We start from the raw sequence: 19,961 nt of genomic DNA on the forward strand, positions 1-19,961 counted from the left end.
CACATAATTAACTAGATATAACAGTTTGTACAAACAACTTCGCTCCTCTTGTTACCGCCCAAAAGATGTCTCAGTCATTAACTAAGCAGCCGGTACTCCTTTGCATGTTTTTGACACCCGTTGACACTATTTGACAAGAGATTGTTTTTGTTTTGTAAATAAACCTACGTAATCGTAATACTTGTGCACTAAATTTGAAATAATTTACTCAAAGAAAACTTTGCTATGATTTATGAGTACAACTATAATTCACTATGATGTTATTAAAATCACATATTGAAGATACTACAAATGGAATTATCACGAATTGAAAAATTTGATATAAAATTAAAATCCAAACCAAAGGATGGGGTTATACTTCAATTGCATCACACCGTGCGAAGTTCCAGTGGAGAAAGTCATCGCATTAGATTCACGAGGGGCACGTTCAGTGATAGTAATGAGAAACTAGCTTGTAGCGATACCGCTGGTAATGTTTTCATTATCGATTTTTCTGATCTAAAATTCTGGAAGCTAAACGGCGTAGGCCCGTGTACTTGCCTTCAGTTCGAAAATAGCAAACACGACAATTTAGTGGTAGCCGCCTCTAAAAATTTTGAGATAAATTTTTTTGATATTGAAACTGGAAAATCAAATATTACCCTCAACGGACACACAAACACTGTAAAACATATTTCTTTCTCAAATAAAAAGGCCAATAATCTTCTCACGGCTAGTCAAGCAGAAGCTATTCTGTGGGAAATGTCTAACTTCACTAAATATTTTACTTTGAATACCTTTGTGGGTGCACAAATACAGGAGATCATGTTCACTCCCGGAGGTGACTATTTAGTAGCTTGCTTTAAAAATGACACAATACAAATATGGAAGAACGAGACCATGAAATCGGTCAAGCAGATAATACCAAGTGAATTAAAGCATATGAAAAGTATTGCTTTCACAATGAATGGTCGAGCAATGGCAATGGCGGGACTCAGTCCTGTACTTATTTTATTCAATATGGATACATGGACTACAATTAAATCAATAAATATGACAAAATACAACATTCTTGGTGCACATCAGCTTGCATTCATTCCACAGGTATTTGATGGTGGTGCCAATAAGATTCTGGCTATCCTCAATAGTGTCTGCACGTTGAGCTTCTTAAATCTAGAAACCTTAGGAATTATATACACAATAAAACTAGATTCATCGGGCATTAAAAGATTTGCTGTCAGTCAAACTGGAAAATATTTCTTGTGTATTTTGGAATTAGGGGAAGTGAACATCTATAATTCATCTGAAGTCTTAGAGACGGTTCCTAATAAATCTATAAAGACTGAAAAGAGAGAGATTCCATGCATTTCTTGTGTCAAGTCATTGTCACCAAAGCATTCAATATCAAAGTCTAAAATAGAACAAAAAATGCGAACATGCATGGACAGTGCCAGGTTAAGAAGGATATTAATACAGTATGGAGAATATCCTGACAAATTTAGATCTGTCATTTGGAGGTCACTTCTCAATACACCCAGAAACAGAACTGCCTATTCAGCTTTAGTCGATAAAGGTATTCATCCGTCTTATAGGAATATAGAGGAACAATTCACAATACATAGTTCTACGACACTTAAAAATTTGAAGCGATTACTATCATGTCTTGCCCACTGGTGTCCACTATTCGGAGTTATAAAATTCCTGCCAGGCTTTGTCTTCCCGTTTGTAAAAGTGCTGCAAAAAGATCCCCTTTTATTATTTGAATGTGTAGCCACCATACTCTTGAATTACTGCCAATTGTGGTTTGAGTATGCACCTTTTCCACCTATTAGCGTTCTAGCTATGATCGAAAATACATTAGCAGAACATGATCCACAACTCTTGAAACATTTTTGTGAAACAGGCGTGACAAGCCAAACTTATGCACTCCAAATATTAGAAACTGCATTCAGTGAAGTGCTGACTTGCACTGAGTGGCTAATACTCTGGGATCACATTCTAAGCAACGAACCATCTTTTATTCTTATGGCTGTTGTCTCATACAACATAGTGCAGAGAAACGCCATCAAAAAATTTAAGACTTGTGAGCAATTTGAAAACTTTTATCATTTACAAAATCCTTTAGACAAAAAAACATTTTTGAAGAAGACATATTTAATTATAAACGATACAAGTACTGATATACATCCCAGGAAATATTTAAATAATTTCGCACCTCTAGACAAGGGTATGTGTTACCAACAATTCACCGGATATCCTAAAACAACTATTTGCCTTAAACTTGCGAATAGAGATGTAAATAAATCCAAACCCCCGGATAAAAATACTCTGAAAGAATTAACAGTGAAAAGTCAAGAGAGAGAAATTAGAGATGGAATGAAAAGCACTTCGAATGTGTCTGATGATAGTACAAAAGAAGCGAGAGGCGAAAACGTAATAAATAGAGAAAACAGAAAATCACACAAAAAAAGTGAAGAGGACCATTGCAGTACCAAAGATGAACTAGTCACTAGTATATTGCAACCAGCTGGTATACAAATTGACAAAGATAAATTACACAGTAATGAAGCCACAGTTAATAAAACCGGCAGACACTCAAGACAAAAGACAAGAAAAAAATCTGCTAACTATGATTTAGAAAACGAAGTCGAAAGGCTCTTGGAAACACAAAGCAGATCTGATAAATCGGCGAAATAAATGTAAAATTTATATCAAAAGGAATTCGAATTTAATCAAACTTCAAGAAGCATGTGCCTATTTTTTTAATTAACCAGTAATTTAAATTCTTTACAACAGTACAAACAATGTTATAATTGGTGTTTGTTGGTTTGATAGTCTTTTCGGCATAATGGAGCAAAACATGAACGTGATTAAAGCAAATAGTTAAATATTTCAGCTAAATGAAAAAAATGAACGCACATACAACCTCAGCAGACACGTTATTAAATTATATGAAATGAAATATTATTATTCTTTTTTAGATGGCCTTGGTATTGTTGATTTGACGTGACTAAACTTTTTCTTGGAGGCAGAGCTTAGATTGGGGCTAAATTCGGCGTTCGATCTCGAAGTTCGAACCGGTGCTACCACCTTTGCTCTGAATAAACCTGAAAATAAAACATACAAATTAGTATAAGTAGTCGCTTCAAAGGACAAACCCGAAATCCATACAAACTTGGGCCTGGCGTTACAGTGCTAGAATTTGGGCATAAGTTACAATACCTAAGAAGGTTTCATGAGCCCAATTTTCAGGTTTCCCGGCAATGGCCAAATTGGTAAAATCAGACAATGTTTACATTTTAGGTTATGTTTATTGTTCGAGATATTTTAATAAAAACGATATTTTTGAGGCTGTTTCCTACTAAAGATGAGTAATTTTTCACGAAACCTGTTGCAGCAACAGGTTGCTTTAAAATAAAAATGGAACCTGTTACGAGAAATCGCGTGTTAGGTTGTTTACGAAAACGAACGAAAGCCAAAAATTAAAAACAACGTAATGCGAAACGCGCTGCGCACGAAATGATTTTTTTAAGGGATTTTATGTCCTGGTAACTAAGACCTTTGGGTCAGTCTTATTTTAATTTTAATGAAAACTTTTTTATATGAAAAACTATATTTATATGATAACTTTTTTATATAAAATATAAATCATTACGTGCTCCCATATTATGTCATCACCTTTCATTTAATTTTATTTCATGCCTTTTTTATTTTTATTTTTTATTGCTTAGATACCTATCGACGAGCTCACAGCCCACCTGATGTTAAGTGGTTACTGGAGCCCATAGTCATCTACGATGTAAATGCGCCAACCACCTTGAGATACAAGTTCTAAGGCCTCAGTATAGTTACAACGGCTGCCCCGCCCTTCAAACCGAAACGCATTACTGCTTTACGGCAAAAATAGGCGGGCGGGAGGCGCGGACTCACAAGAGATCCTACCACCAGTAAAATTATTAATGTAACTACACCATAGAAAAACTCAAAGTACCAAATCGACTTTTTCATGTTATATTTAAGATTGCCAGTTGAAAGTATTTTGAATTGCCGCAGTTGCCGACATGATTTCGTGTCATAACTAAATGGCACAGTTATTTATTTCTTTTAATGATTTTTGTTAGTAGATTTTGGTGCTTTACGTTACGTTATTCAATGAGATTAAGTTTATAGTCTGGCCGGCGAATCATGGCACAACTAAATAGCGGCAATCCAAAATATCTTCAGTTGGCAACATTAAAGATAACATAACACGATTTGATACATTTGTATTTTTCTAGGGCATAGTCACATTAATATAAAAATGCAAAACTATCCTTTCATGCTATATTTAATGTTGTCAGTTGTAGATATTTTGAATTGCCGCCATTGTAAGTAGTTGTGTCACGATTCGATGGCCATACTCTATTTACATTGATTAAAATACCTATAAAAACAATCATTTATCCTAAAGCAAAAGAGTATTAATTATTTTTTACACTCGATTTCCACTAAATCGATCCTATTTTATGGATGCTCTAATTCTAATCCGCACGTTTGTGGAGCTAGTTACGTATGTATATTGAAATAAGTGTTGCAGATGTTTACAAAGATTGTTTAAAACAAAAAATTTAATTCAACTTATTTTCTACACTTGGCCATTGTCAATGAAGCTAAGATTTCAATAGGTTAATCAAGCAAAATAGACGAATTTTTTGGTACATATCCCATTCGTGTAACGCTTAGGCCCAAAATGGGGTTTCTCCTTTAAGTAAGAAAATATAAACCTAACGATTTTTCAGGAACGATTTTATTTTTAGTTTTTTTTATATTGAATAGACTGGTGAACGTGCTGGACGTGGTGAACTGGTGAACCCGTTGTTAAGTGGCTACCCCAGCCCAGAGACAACACAACGCGAATTCTACAATCTGACGCGAGACGTACTAACTCAATTACATAGTAATTACTCAAATAAGAATTGTTGAAAGTTTGATTTTTAGACTGTTCCTTCGTCGTGGAAGACATTTGAGAACGTGTCAAGCATGTATTTATTTCATTACAAATGTTTGTAACTGCGGGATTTGTACAGACATAGTCGCGTCGCTTGACACGCGTGCACAAGGCGTCCCTTAACCCTCAGACGACGAGGATCTCCACGATGAAGGAATGATATAGTGTAATAAAAACCAAACAGCACCAATATTTATTGCGGTAAAGTAAGCTCAGATTTCGTACAACCGACAAAATAAAGTGCAGACTAGCTCAATATCGCCTTATTTTAAGTTAAGTAACTTTACACCATAGTCAGAATTCACCAGCAGTCTAGTCGTCACTATCTGACGCCGTTCCAAACATCCAATAAACCCTTAAAAAAATTGTAAGTACCCATTTTCAAGCCAACGAAATTATTTAGAAGACGCCATATCGCCGAAGATTAAGCTAGGCGACAAAGTACTTATAAACTAAAGAGTGCGGGTAGGATGTTAAGACCAAACAAATCTGTCTACCCTTTTCCTAATTCGTTTTTGGATGTTAAATAACAGGGTGTTCAGTTTCTGAACGCAAAAATGTCAGCGAGCGACGTCCTCCATGACACCAATTCTCATTCAAATCCAGCAGCCAAGAGCAACGCATATCGCTTATATATTAAGTCTATAATTTGTCATTAAAGGTATAATCAATATCTCAAAACAATAAATACAGTTCACGCTCAAAAACACAGTGTATATAATTTACAGTTAGTTTCATTCAGAACTTACTGTTTATTTTGCTGCTTTTCTCTTGTCCTTTAACTTTATCTATTTTAATGGCTGGTGGGTCTTTTTTTGTTTTAAAAAAGTTCGGCGATATGCGACGTAATCGCGATGTTTTATCTTTGCTGGTTCCCGGTTTATCAGGCAGTAAGTTGGACGTAGACGCACTGTCGTAACGTTTCAGTCTGCTCTTAGCGAAGTCCTCCTGTGTCAAAAGCGCCGATAGGTTAGGGCTTGACGCGAACTGAGCTTTCGATGTTTCCGCGACCTGCAATCGTGTTTTACAATAATTATTAATAATCAAGAATTTAAATGAAATGCTATAACAATTCTATAACAAGAATTGTTGATTAAATAGCTCTAAAAAGTTTTACGACACCTATGAGAACAGTTTTACTGTTAATTTTAAAAAGTTACTACCGACATGGATATGTCATCGTTTTAGAACTTCGTAGCTCACTGCTATTGCAAAATTTTCACGAAACGCTACAAGGACTTTTTTGCGCTCCGGGCCAATCTAGGCCCGACCTCTTTTACACTAGAAAATGAACAATCTCGCCAACATTGAAATATCAGCGATATCTAAGCATCAACTAAATTGGTGTGACTATTATCCTTCTTATCAGAGCTAGACTGTTTTGTCTAGGAAATGGGTAAGACATATCGCAACTACACATTCCCTATCACCAGTCTTAATAATAAAAACTACCTCATAATTAGGGGAAGAATTAGAAAGATAGGACAGACAGATGATGAGAAATCTTTAGCAGCTCAAGGACGCCGGCGATTATTGTGCAGTTTATCTGATAAATGGCCAGACAATATTTTTTCACTAAGCGTTAGATTAGATTATTATTAATATTATTATTGCCCCCAAGGGTGATGGGACCAAAGACCTGTCAGGCACTGCGAAACACGCTATAACTATCTATAACTATTATAACTATATACTATATACTAACTATGATAACTACCTGACAGTAAAAAGTCTTTGTCCAGCCCCTAATCTAAGAAACTGGAATATTTCGTTGGACAGATCTTTTCATTTCTACAAAACATAGAAGATTCTATCTGAGGAGCGAGAGAGAGTTTGCTGTTAAGCTCAATCGTACGGCTACTTCAATTTTGCCCATTCACTTAGAACTTACCTTTAAAACGGATATTTTCGATACATCCAACACCAGCGAAGACAACGATGAATCATTCTTTGCATCATCTACGATTTCCTTGATAACATTCGCTAGTTGCCTCCTCAAGTCCTCGGCGGTTTGCTCTGCGGCCAATAGCGATCCCAATAAGTCGTTCTGCGGACCTTTTAGAGGACTAAAAACAATTTGTGTAATATAAGAGGTGTTTTATTAATAATAATAAATAAGTGGGCACAAATCATGCACGGTCGTCCGCCCCAAATTAAGATTCCCTGTGTTATGGCTAGCAGAGACTGACAAACATACCTATATATAAGTTTAAATATATAGGTACATCATATTATGATGGAGTGCGCGCAGAACGATGATTTGAGACAACAATTCTTTGCAAAATAAACAGATTTTCGACAAGTTGGAGGTGTAAATTACGTATTAGCCATTCCGGAATCCGAAATGGTTAACTCACTTTACAAAATAGTTTTGGTGGGCCTTTAGAGACGATAACAGTTTCCTTTATTTTTTTATATATATTTTTTTTTACTCTCTTTTGTTGCACAATGGAGTGGCATGTTCACTAGGGTGAATAATCTCCTTAAATAAAGATAATATATCATAGATAAGAAGCACCCAGGCAAAGAGCAAAACAGACCTGTTTATCACACAAATATTTGCCTGATGTGGGAATCGAACCTGCGACCCGCGGCGCAACACACAGCCGCTAACTACTGCATCACCAGTGAAAGTTTTGATCAGTTTTCTGTCAGATCAGATCTAATATTTATCCTTTTCTTATTGCTTACTTGCTTAGACGGATGGACGAGCTCACGGCCTACCTATGTTAAGTGGTTACCGGAGCTCGTTGACATCTACAGCGTAAATGCCACCACTCACCTTGAGATATGAGTTCTAAGGTCTCACCTTTAACTACGGCTGCCCCACCCTTCAAACCGAAACGCATTATTGCTTCACGGCAGAAATAGGCGGGGTGGTGGTACCTACCCGTGCGGACTCACAAGATTTCCCACCACCAGTAAAATCCCCCGTATTCCAAATGGCAATAGTGAACATACCTTGATGTTTTGTTCCGTCGTCTAGCACTACCAGGCGTTGAGGATAGCGTGTACGTACTTTGTCTTTGAGCCATTGGTTGCTGGAAATCATGTTTAGTTTTCAATCGCAATATGTTATGGCAATTGGTAAAAAATTGGTGAGGTAATGTCGTTTTGATATTAAAGTCCTCTAAGAATGCGACTTACTGATATCAATAATTATATATTTAATCTTCAATCGGAATATGTTATGGCAATCAAGGTAATGTCGTTTTGATATTAAAGTCCTCTAAGAATGCGACTTACTGATATCAATAATTATATATTTAATCTTCAATCGGAATATGTTATGGCAATCAAGGTAATGTCGTTTTGATATTAAAGTCCTCTAAGAATGCGACTTACTGAGATCAATAATTCTATATTTAGTCTTCAATCGGAATATGTTATGGCAATCAAGGTAATGTCGTTTTGATATTAAAGTCCTCTAAGAATGCGACTTACTGAGATCAATAATTCTATATTTAGTCTTCAATCGGAATATGTTATGGCAATCAAGGTAATGTCGTTTTGATATTAAAGTCCTCTAAGAATGCGACTTACTGAGATCAATAATTCTATATTTAGTCTTCAATCGGAATATGTTATGGCAATCAAGGTAATGTCGTTTTGATATTAAAGTCCTCTAAGAATGCGACTTACTGAGATCAATAATTCTATATTTAGTCTTCAATCGGAATATGTTATGGCAATCAAGGTAATGTCGTTTTGATATTAAAGTCCTCTAAGAATGCGACTTACTGAGATCAATAATTCTATATTTAGTCTTCAATCGGAATATGTTATGGCAATCAAGGTAATGTCGTTTTGATATTAAAGTCCTCTAAGAATCCGACTTACTGAGATCAATAATTCTATATTTAATCTTCAATCGGAATATGTTATGGCAATCAAGGTAATGTCGTTTTGATATTAAAGTCTTCTAAGAATGCGACTTACTGAGATCAATAATTCTATATTTAGTCTTCAATCGGAATATGTTATGGCAATCAAGGTAATGTCGTTTTGATATTAAAGTCCTCTAAGAATCCGACTTACTGAGATCAATAATTCTATATTTAATCTTCAATCGGAATATGTTATGGCAATCAAGGTAATGTCGTTTTGATATTAAAGTCCTCTAAGAATCCGACTTACTGAGATCAATAATTCTATATTTAGTCTTCAATCGGAATATGTTATGGCAATCAAGGTAATGTCGTTTTGATATTAAAGTCCTCTAAGAATCCGACTTACTGAGATCAATAATTCTATATTTAGTCTTCAATCGGAATATGTTATGGCAATCAAGGTAATGTCGTTTTGATATTAAAGTCTTCTAAGAATGCGACTTACTGAGATCAATAATTCTATATTTAGTCTTCAATCGGAATATGTTATGGCAATCAAGGTAATGTCGTTTTGATATTAAAGTCCTCTAAGAATCCGACTTACTGAGATCAATAATTCTATATTTAGTCTTCAATCGGAATATGTTATGGCAATCAAGGTAATGTCGTTTTGATATTAAAGTCTTCTAAGAATGCGACTTACTGAGATCAATAATTCTATATTTAGTCTTCAATCGGAATATGTTATGGCAATCAAGGTAATGTCGTTTTGATATTAAAGTCCTCTAAGAATCCGACTTACTGAGATCAATAATTCTATATTTAGTCTTCAATCGGAATATGTTATGGCAATCAAGGTAATGTCGTTTTGATATTAAAGTCCTCTAAGAATCCGACTTACTGAGATCAATAATTCTATATTTAGTCTTCAATCGGAATATGTTATGGCAATCAAGGTAATGTCGTTTTGATATTAAAGTCTTCTAAGAATGCGACTTACTGAGATCAATAATTCTATATTTAGTCTTCAATCGGAATATGTTATGGCAATCAAGGTAATGTCGTTTTGATATTAAAGTCTTCTAAGAATGCGACTTACTGAGATCAATAATTCTATATTTAGTCTTCAATCGGAATATGTTATGGCAATCAAGGTAATGTCGTTTTGATATTAAAGTCTTCTAAGAATGCGACTTACTGAGATCAATAATTCTATATTTAGTCTTCAATCGGAATATGTTATGGCAATCAAGGTAATGTCGTTTTGATAATAAAGTCTTCTAAGAATGCGACTTACTGAGATCAATAATTCTATATTTAGTCTTCAATCGGAATATGTTATGGCAATCAAGGTAATGTCGTTTTGATATTAAAGTCTTCTAAGAATGCGACTTACTGAGATCAATAATTCTATATTTAGTCTTCAATCGGAATATGTTATGGCAATCAAGGTAATGTCGTTTTGATAATAAAGTCTTCTAAGAATGCGACTTACTGAGATCAATAATTCTATATTTAGTCTTCAATCGGAATATGTTATGGCAATCAAGGTAATGTCGTTTTGATAATAAAGTCTTCTAAGAATGCGACTTACTGAGATCAATAATTCTATATTTAGTCTTCAATCGGAATATGTTATGGCAATCAAGGTAATGTCGTTTTGATATTAAAGTCTTCTAAGAATGCGACTTACTGAGATCAATAATTCTATATTTAGTCTTCAATCGGAATATGTTATGGCAATCAAGGTAATGTCGTTTTGATATTAAAGTCCTCTAAGAATCCGACTTACTGAGATCAATAATTCTATATTTAGTCTTCAATCGGAATATGTTATGGCAATCAAGGTAATGTCGTTTTGATATTAAAGTCTTCTAAGAATGCGACTTACTGAGATCAATAATTCTATATTTAGTCTTCAATCGGAATATGTTATGGCAATTAAGGTAATGTCGTTTTGATATTAAAGTCCTCTAAGAATCCGACTTACTGAGATCAATAATTCTATATTTAATCTTCAATCGGAATATGTTATGGCAATCAAGGTAATGTCGTTTTGATATTAAAGTCTTCTAAGAATGCGACTTACTGAGATCAATAATTCTATATTTAGTCTTCAATCGGAATATGTTATGGCAATCAAGGTAATGTCGTTTTGATATTAAAGTCCTCTAAGAATCCGACTTACTGAGATCAATAATTCTATATTTAGTCTTCAATCGGAATATGTTATGGCAATCAAGGTAATGTCGTTTTGATATTAAAGTCTTCTAAGAATGCGACTTACTGAGATCAATAATTCTATATTTAGTCTTCAATCGGAATATGTTATGGCAATTAAGGTAATGTCGTTTTGATATTAAAGTCCTCTAAGAATCCGACTTACTGAGATCAATAATTCTATATTTAGTCTTCAATCGGAATATGTTATGGCAATCAAGGTAATGTCGTTTTGATAATAAAGTCTTCTAAGAATGCGACTTACTGAGATCAATAATTCTATATTTAGTCTTCAATCGGAATATGTTATGGCAATCAAGGTAATGTCGTTTTGATATTAAAGTCTTCTAAGAATGCGACTTACTGAGATCAATAATTCTATATTTAGTCTTCAATCGGAATATGTTATGGCAATCAAGGTAATGTCGTTTTGATATTAAAGTCTTCTAAGAATGCGACTTACTGAGATCAATAATTCTATATTTAGTCTTCAATCGGAATATGTTATGGCAATCAAGGTAATGTCGTTTTGATATTAAAGTCCTCTAAGAATCCGACTTACTGAGATCAATAATTCTATATTTAGTCTTCAATCGGAATATGTTATGGCAATCAAGGTAATGTCGTTTTGATATTAAAGTCTTCTAAGAATGCGACTTACTGAGATCAATAATTCTATATTTAGTCTTCAATCGGAATATGTTATGGCAATCAAGGTAATGTCGTTTTGATATTAAAGTCTTCTAAGAATGCGACTTACTGAGATCAATAATTCTATATTTAGTCTTCAATCGGAATATGTTATGGCAATCAAGGTAATGTCGTTTTGATATTAAAGTCCTCTAAGAATCCGACTTACTGAGATCAATAATTCTATATTTAGTCTTCAATCGGAATATGTTATGGCAATCAAGGTAATGTCGTTTTGATATTAAAGTCTTCTAAGAATGCGACTTACTGAGATCAATAATTCTATATTTAGTCTTCAATCGGAATATGTTATGGCAATCAAGGTAATGTCGTTTTGATATTAAAGTCCTCTAAGAATCCGACTTACTGAGATCAATAATTCTATATTTAGTCTTCAATCGGAATATGTTATGGCAATCAAGGTAATGTCGTTTTGATATTAAAGTCTTCTAAGAATCCGACTTACTGAGATCAATAATTCTATATTTAGTCTTCAATCGGAATATGTTATGGCAATCAAGGTAATGTCGTTTTGATATTAAAGTCCTCTAAGAATCCGACTTACTGAGATCAATAATTCTATATTTAGTCTTCAATCGGAATATGTTATGGCAATCAAGGTAATGTCGTTTTGATATTAAAGTCCTCTAAGAATCCGACTTACTGAGATCAATAATTCTATGTTTCGTCTTCAATCGGAATATGTTATGGCAATTCGGGTAATGTCGCTTCGATAATAAAATCCGCTAAGAATGCGATTTACTGAGATCAATAGTTCTATATTTAGTCTTCAATCGTAATGTCTTATGGCAATTATGGAAATATCGTTTTGATATTAAAGTCCGCTAAGAATGCGACTTACTAAGATCAATAATTCTACGTTTAGTCGTCAATCGCAATGTGTTATGGCAATTGAGGTAATGTCGTTTTGATATTAAAGTCCTTTAAGAATGCGAGTTACTGAAATCGACAATTCTAATATTTTTATAAGCTCAAAACGCATTAAAAACAACGCTATGTTTCAAAGGAGTTACGTACTCTTATTTCCGCCTTATCGTCGTCAGTGGAGGGTTCCGAATTAAGACGAGATCGCTGGAGTGTTCGAGGAACAGGGAGCTGGTCATCTTTCCTGACTTTCGTCAAGGTATCCAACGAGCGACATCTCGTCGGCGTATCCGATTTAATTTGAAAATGCCTAAAATGCAGGCGGTTAATTTGAAAAGTTAATACCACATAAATTTTTAAGCCAACAAAATCTGTGACATATTCAAGAAAAGTATGACTGGAAATAGAACAGTGTGCTTAGTGCCAGTTTGTTAACGTTCTCGATAGCGTAAAAGTTAGCCCAACTTTGTATGCAGTTGGAACAGCGCCCCTAGCGGCAAACGTAGGCAAACGATCCCATTCCATACAAATATGAACTAACCTTTACGCTAACGCTATAGTTAAAAAACTCGCACTAGCACACAGGTCTACATTGCCGAACACTGATCCCAGATTCATTCAGTACTATTCTGTATAAAGCACAATTTACTATTTAAATATTATTAATTTATCCACATAGTACCTTGCCCTTATACATCATCGACTTCAGATAGAATAAACAGTTAGGTACATAATCACCAAATCAGATAAAAACCTACACGCTCGTGGGTAGTAGGTACATAAAGACGCGTTGTTGCGGTAGCTATCATATAACACAAGATATTTGACAGATGCCTAAATCTCTCTTCAAGATAACATGTCGATATTAAGTTTAATTTTAATAAAGAGAAAATTGACACTAATATTGTAGTTCTGAAATTTGTTATAACAGATTGTCAATTAGCTGATTTCTTTACAAAGTCTTTACCTGTGAGTAAATTTAATAACTTTAGACATCTATTAGGTTTAATGTGAGTGAATGTTAAATGTGTTTTAATTATTAGTTATAAGTTAAGAATGACCATAGAATAAGATCTAAATAAGAGACCTTCTTTGTATTAGTATTAGCAGTCTACTATTAAGGGAGCGCATGTGTTTTTTGTTAGAGCTAAAATTTTTTTGTTAATGAGTGTAATTTTTATTTTATTGAGGGGGCGCCCGGGCGTGTAAAATGTAGTCGCCAATAAATATAAAAATTAGTTGTCTGTGGCACAATAACTCATGTTTATGTTTAATCTATGACTGTAATTCATTGCGGATATAAATTATAAGTTATTAAAAGAACGACATGATTATTTTCTCCACCGAGTTTTAATAACTTTTACCATTAAAAACATTATACAAGCCCATAACTCATCACAATAACATTCACCCGCTGGGTGAAAGATCTTCCTTTCTTGCCTACTACCAAATCGATAACATTAATTAGGAAAACCGGATATATGATTGATACATTAATGATAATGTGACTGACTTAAGATTAATTAATTAATTCTTACGATTTCTCAGGAGTTGTCAGTTCCAACATGCTAGCGGATCGATTGGCTATCGCTTCTTTCTCTCTGCGTTTATCGTCCGTCTCGTTGTATTCTCTAATATACCGTATTACATCCAAGAGCTCTTTCGTAAGTCTGTCTCGATGCGATTTAGGTAAGGAACCGAGGAGAGACCATCCGAATTCCTGCGGAAAAGATTTTTGGTGTCATTTAATTAGATACTGTTTCTGAATAGTAGCACTCATAATGTGGATCAGCCCTTTTTCTCACTTTATTGCTTGGGAACAAGGCATAGTTTAGGTTACAATTATTATACTTTTACATCGTTTTTCTCCATTTGATGATATAGTCAGATTAGTCACTCGATGCCATATTTGTGTTTTGTTTTTGTTTGTGAGGCGTTATCTAGTGGTAATAGATCAATGCTTTTTCTATATAATCGTGACTTAGATCTCTTGTCTCAAGACGGGTGGCGGCATACACATGTTGATATCCACGGACTTCAATAACCACTGAAAACTAGATGGGTCATGAGCTTTATTTCCTTTCTAAACATATGAGAATACAGCCGTTTTAATAGTAAGTAGCCCCAGCCGTTTATTGACATCAGCAATGCTGAGCCGTTGCATAATACAGAGGACTACTCTCAAACCTCGTTTGAGAAGGATATGCCATAGAGCTCAGGAAACACAGTGGAGGGTAGATTAATTGCAGAGAAGATTGGTGGCAGGTGGTGCGATGTTGAAAAGGAGATTAAGAAATCATTTGTAATAATTCTTCAGAACACTCACCATAGAACTTAAGGTATAAATCATATAGGGAACCGAAGTCTTTCCGTTAACCCCAAGGTCCCAAACGATCGTCCGCTCATCATTTCAAAACCAACCTAGCACTGGAGACGAGTATCTTAAAGAATCAGTTACGCATTTGCAATTCAAATTATGAACAATAGTTTTTGGCACTCCAGTGAAGACTTTCATAGATTTAGCGATTGATAGCGCACTCATTAATTTATATCTACCTTATCGAGATGTTTTCCACCGGTGACGCCGGAAACCTGCCATATACCACTGTTCTGTTCGCTGGCGGATGGACAGGAGCATGATACACTGGGACTTTCCAGCACCACGTGCAAACCTGATGACTAGGAAATAAAATAGCGCATTTAATTTTAGCATCGTAGATGGAAACCAGACCACATTTAGTCCTAAGTATCTAAGTAGGTTCTGTGCTTTAAATTGCTCTCCTTAATAATCAGAACACATGACTTCTTTACGACAGAAATAACTGGTCACAAATAGTGTGAGCCCACTTCACGCGCGCACCTACCAGGAAATGAGGTAACTTGCGATTAAGTCAATCTGCCTGTGAGATTTTGTTCAAGTAAAGCGCAAGCATAAAGTTAATTTTCGGACTTCATTGATACTGGTAGAACGTATTCCCGTGGACAGCGAATGGTGTCGCTCAAATTGGTTTCAAACTACAATAATTCAAACTAAACACAACCATATTTACTTTCTACTGTAACTCATAGTCGGGAATATGCACCCACACTGACTTTTCCATGTATTTCTATGTCATGCAATTGAAAGTTCTTCCTATAGATTTCGGAACTCTCATTATGGCTTCTATGTCCACTAGGCCGCGGGGTCACATAACCTCGTTCGGCATCTATCTATCTATATACTTAGTCTGGCCATAAATACTGTTACAAAGGAAATAAAAAAAAAACTATGCCAAATAACATTTATTACTTTTACAGTGTGTTAGTTTAATACATAAATATAAAACAATTTAAAGTATAAAAAGCTTATTCGAAGTGGTCTCCATTGGCTGCAATACAGTCCTTTAAACGTTGAGGCCAGTTATCAATAGAAGCACGCACTCTTGCCATGGGAAAATTTTTCACTGCCAATCGTACGGATTGTTTTAGGGACTCCAAATTATCATGGCGTTTAGAGCAAGCCGTACTCTCTAAAACTGACCATAAATCATAATCCAGTGGATTAAGATCGGGACTAGACGACGGCCCGTCTTCAGCTCTGATGAATTCCGAAACGTTCGTTTCCAACCAAGACTGCGTAGACCGAGCTTTATGACCTGGCGCCGAATCTTGCTGGAAGGACCATTCTTGATTATTGAACATAAGGGGTATAAATCTTGTTAAGGGGCTTCACTACCTTCTCAAAAATGGTATCTTGATACACTTGTGCCGATGTTTTGATACCTTTTTCACAAAAGTATGGCTCAGTCACTACTTCATAGCTAATACCCCACCAAACCATCACTGAAGTCGGATAGTGCCCACATTGCACTCTGTCGACTAATTGGGAAGCTTCCTTAGAGCTTTGAGCATAAATACGGTCATTTTGTTTGTTAAAATGTTGCTCAATTGTAAAAAATTTCTCATCCGTAAACAATTTTTTTTATGATCTCCCTTTGCGTACCGCTTCAGTAGTTGTTTCGATTTTACCACCCTATTCTCTTTTAAATTATCAGTTAAGAAATAACCAGTACGTCTCTTATAGACTGCAAGTCCTAAGTCATCTTTTAAAATACGCGACATGGTTCTAGGTGCTATCTTCATCTCCCGAGATAAAATCTTTTGCTTTCGTACAGGATTTCTTCGAATTCTTTCCCTTACTGCTTTGACCACCTTTTTCGTACGAACACTACGTGGACGGCTAGATCTTTTTCTGTCACAAACAGAGGAGATCTCATTGCACCTATTAATAACCTGGTACACAAACATTTTACTAATACCAAGCGTATGGAGAGTTTTAAAAATTGCATTTGGCTCCATACCTACTTTGTGTAATGCAATCACAGCGATTCGGTTCTCTTTATCACCCCACTCCATTTTAATATCGCAAAATATTGTACAATGTATTGGCGCCAAAATGAGAAAACTGAATGAGAAATCATATAAAAATGACAGATTCCAAATTCAAATGTAGTATTTTGTTTATTTTTAATTGTAACAGTATTTATGCCCAGGCTAAGTATATAAAAATGAATTGCTGTTCGTTAGTCTCGCTAAAACTCGAGACCGGCTGGACCGATTTGCTAAATTTGGTCTTGAAATATTTGTGGAAGTCCAGAGAAGGTTTAAAAGGTAGATAAATATGAAAATGCTCGGAATTACCTAAATAAAAATAACAATTTTGTTTTTCCTTTGATGTGTCCCCCGTCGGACGGATTCCTTTTGTTTGTTTTAAGTTATACAAAAATTTTGGTCTTTTATTTATCGATTGAGGCACCACGAAGTCTGCCGGGTCAGCTAGTAATAAATAAAACTGTTACCGATTCGCCTGAACGAAAACATACCTGACAGTTAATAACAATGGTCCTCGCTCCGGCGTCTTCGCCGACATTTGCTTCCGTAGACTCGAGAGATTTAACACTGAACCCGAGACATTGTAGTAACGCACACAGCTCCACGACATCAGTATACGCGTCCTGGTTGATGGAAACGATAATATTTGTTTTATTGCGCTAGATGAGCAGATGATTTCAAGGCCAACCTGGTATTAAATGCTAACTAGGGTCTCTAGAAATCACAACTCTTATGTCCGACATAAGAGCTAAGGTAGAAATCTAAATTGTACTATGTGATAACTAAATTGTACTTATGACGTGATAGAAGTTAAAACTTGATAAATCTCAGCATAACTTCGAGAGAAGTGCGTTGGGAGTAAAAATCAGAAACAAAAAATAAACAGTAAAATAAAACTATTGTTGTCGGTCATAAATGGGTTAAGATTAGAAAAATAACACAATACTCTACAGAAAGATATTACAGTAATTTAGAGACAAAAAAAAAAAAAACAATAACTGTTTTTACCAGTTTTTTTTTATTGTTGATATTAACAAAAATCAGAGAAAAATACAAAATACACAAAATTAAATTCTTATCTCAGATGGCTTCAAAAGCGCAACTATTGGATTTTTTAGTAGAAATTAGATTAAGACTTACCAATGTTCCATAATATGAAAAATAAACTTACGGTGTTTAAGGTTGCGGACATCGTGGCGTTTATCGAATTAGAAAACTTATAATTTCGGCTTTACAAGCAATGTAACTACAATGTGTAAACAGCAAAATGTCTGAAAAAAAACTACCCTCATTTACATTTTTTTTTGTAATTATAGTTAATTATACTTCCTTCTGCAATCTTATTTACATTCGTTTTCAACAATTCCTTTTCAAATTGTTTTATTTTAATTTGATTGGACTTTTTGGCGGGAACGCGAGGAGTGAAGTTATGTGATTTGTTTTATTTTGTCTATTTAGTGTTTCTTCAGGTTTAAATGCGTAATAACGGTGGTTTAATAACTGTTTAGTATCTGTGAAAGTGCACAAATGTGGGAAAATAAAACAAAGCCGCTGGACGTAACTTCTCGGTATCCTACAAAAAGTTCACTGAAAAAGTCTCAGTAAATGACCACCATTTTACTGAGATTATATTTCATCCCATATCATCTCATTTCATTTCATGCCATGTTTCATAATAATCAATTTCATTTCATTACATATTATCATTTTCATATATAAAAAAATGAATATATTTAAAACATTATGCTGTATGGTATGATTTTTTTTATTGCTTAGATGGGTGGACGAGCTCACGGCCCACCTGATGTTAAGTGGTTACCGGAGCCTATAGGCATCTACAACGTAAATGCCACAACCCACCTTGAGATATGAGTTCTAAGGTCTCAGTGTAGTTACAATGGCTGCCTCACCCTTCAAACCGAAACGCATTACTGCTTCACGGCTGAAATAGGCAGGGTGGTGGTACCTACCCGTGCGGACTCAAGAGGTTCTACCACCAGTAAAAAAGTGGTTAACAGAGTCCATAGACATCTCAGCGTGAGTGACGCCATGCACCTGAAGTTTAAGTCTTATTGTAGTCTGTAGCAGCTCTTCATACCCAAACGAATGACTACTTCGCCACAGAAACATACCTTCATAATGTCGGTGCATATCCGTAAATAAAACTTTCTATATCCAGAACTCGGGACATCCATTTATTAAGTACCTACTAGCGACCCGCTCCGGCTCCGCTCGGGTCTTTAACATAAAATTCAACGATATTTGAAGTTTTTTTTTTTAATAAAAGAACACTTATTGCGGCATAACTATAATAGTTAGACAAACGCTGTCACGACACTTTTTGTAGATAATAATGTGTTCTACAAAGTCGTAGTACATTATTTTATTCTATCATTAATGGTTTTCGCAGGGCACGCGTTGAAAAGAATATTTTAGGTAATTTTTTTACACCTTGGGTACATTATTGGAGTTTTAGTAAGGATACCTAAATTTTTTTAAAAAAGATTATAGCCTATGTCACTCGGGAATAGTTTAGCTTCCAAACAGTGAAAGAATTTTTCAAATCGGTTCAGTAGTTTCGGAGCTTATTCAATACAAACAAACAAACAAATCTTTCCTCTTTATAATATTAGTATAGATTGAGCCTAGTTAATGCGCTAAGTGTGACCCGCAGTCATGCCAGAGTTAAATTTTAAGAAATCAACAATTTTTTCAAATTCAAAATAGATTTTGCTCTGCGACCTGTACACCTTTTTTTTTTCTACCTGAGCCTTGGTATATCAGCGTCGCCTTCACTAGTAGGTGAGCTCACGGGGCTCAAACCTGATGACGTTGCTAACACGAACCCTAGCAAGAGCCGTGCTTCGCAGAATCTACCACCGGATCGGAAACGCTACCCACTGAGAAGATCCGGCAAGAAACTCAGTGGGCTGTCTGAGGGTTAATGTAAACCATCTCTTCACTGAAAACACGAGTCCGTCGCTCCGTTGTTACATGTA

At 35.2% G+C, this 19,961-nt stretch overlaps 2 protein-coding genes across 3 annotated transcripts; one reads left to right on the forward strand and one right to left on the reverse strand.

Annotated features, from left to right (window-relative positions):
- Positions 1–141: 141 nt before the first annotated feature.
- LOC114252288 (TBC1 domain family member 31) lies at positions 142–2,941 on the forward strand. Its single transcript, XM_028186788.2, has one exon. It carries the CDS (start codon positions 292–294, stop codon positions 2,674–2,676), a length of 2,385 nt encoding a protein of 794 aa, XP_028042589.2. The 5' UTR covers positions 142–291; the 3' UTR covers positions 2,677–2,941.
- On the reverse strand, positions 2,726–18,614 carry LOC149503240 (uncharacterized). Of its 2 annotated transcripts, none has more exons than XM_089739216.1 (9): positions 18,134–18,614; positions 17,454–17,585; positions 15,148–15,270; positions 14,130–14,311; positions 12,745–12,901; positions 7,928–8,007; positions 6,858–7,032; positions 5,716–5,914; positions 2,726–3,086 (listed from the first exon to the last, which is right to left on the reverse strand). In XM_089739216.1, exons 1-9 carry the CDS (start codon positions 18,152–18,154, stop codon positions 2,947–2,949), a joined length of 1,209 nt encoding a protein of 402 aa, XP_089595342.1. In that variant the 5' UTR covers positions 18,155–18,614; the 3' UTR covers positions 2,726–2,946. The 2 variants fall into 2 exon arrangements, with proteins under 2 accessions (XP_089595342.1, XP_089595340.1); XM_089739214.1 differs by having other exon boundaries at positions 5,716–5,977.
- Between the last annotated feature and the right edge of the window lie 1,347 nt (positions 18,615–19,961).

Source organism: Bombyx mandarina, chromosome 03 (assembly GCF_030267445.1).
Source record: "Bombyx mandarina strain Sakado chromosome 03, ASM3026744v2".
In the NCBI taxonomy this organism is placed as follows: Eukaryota; Metazoa; Arthropoda; class Insecta; order Lepidoptera; family Bombycidae; genus Bombyx; species Bombyx mandarina.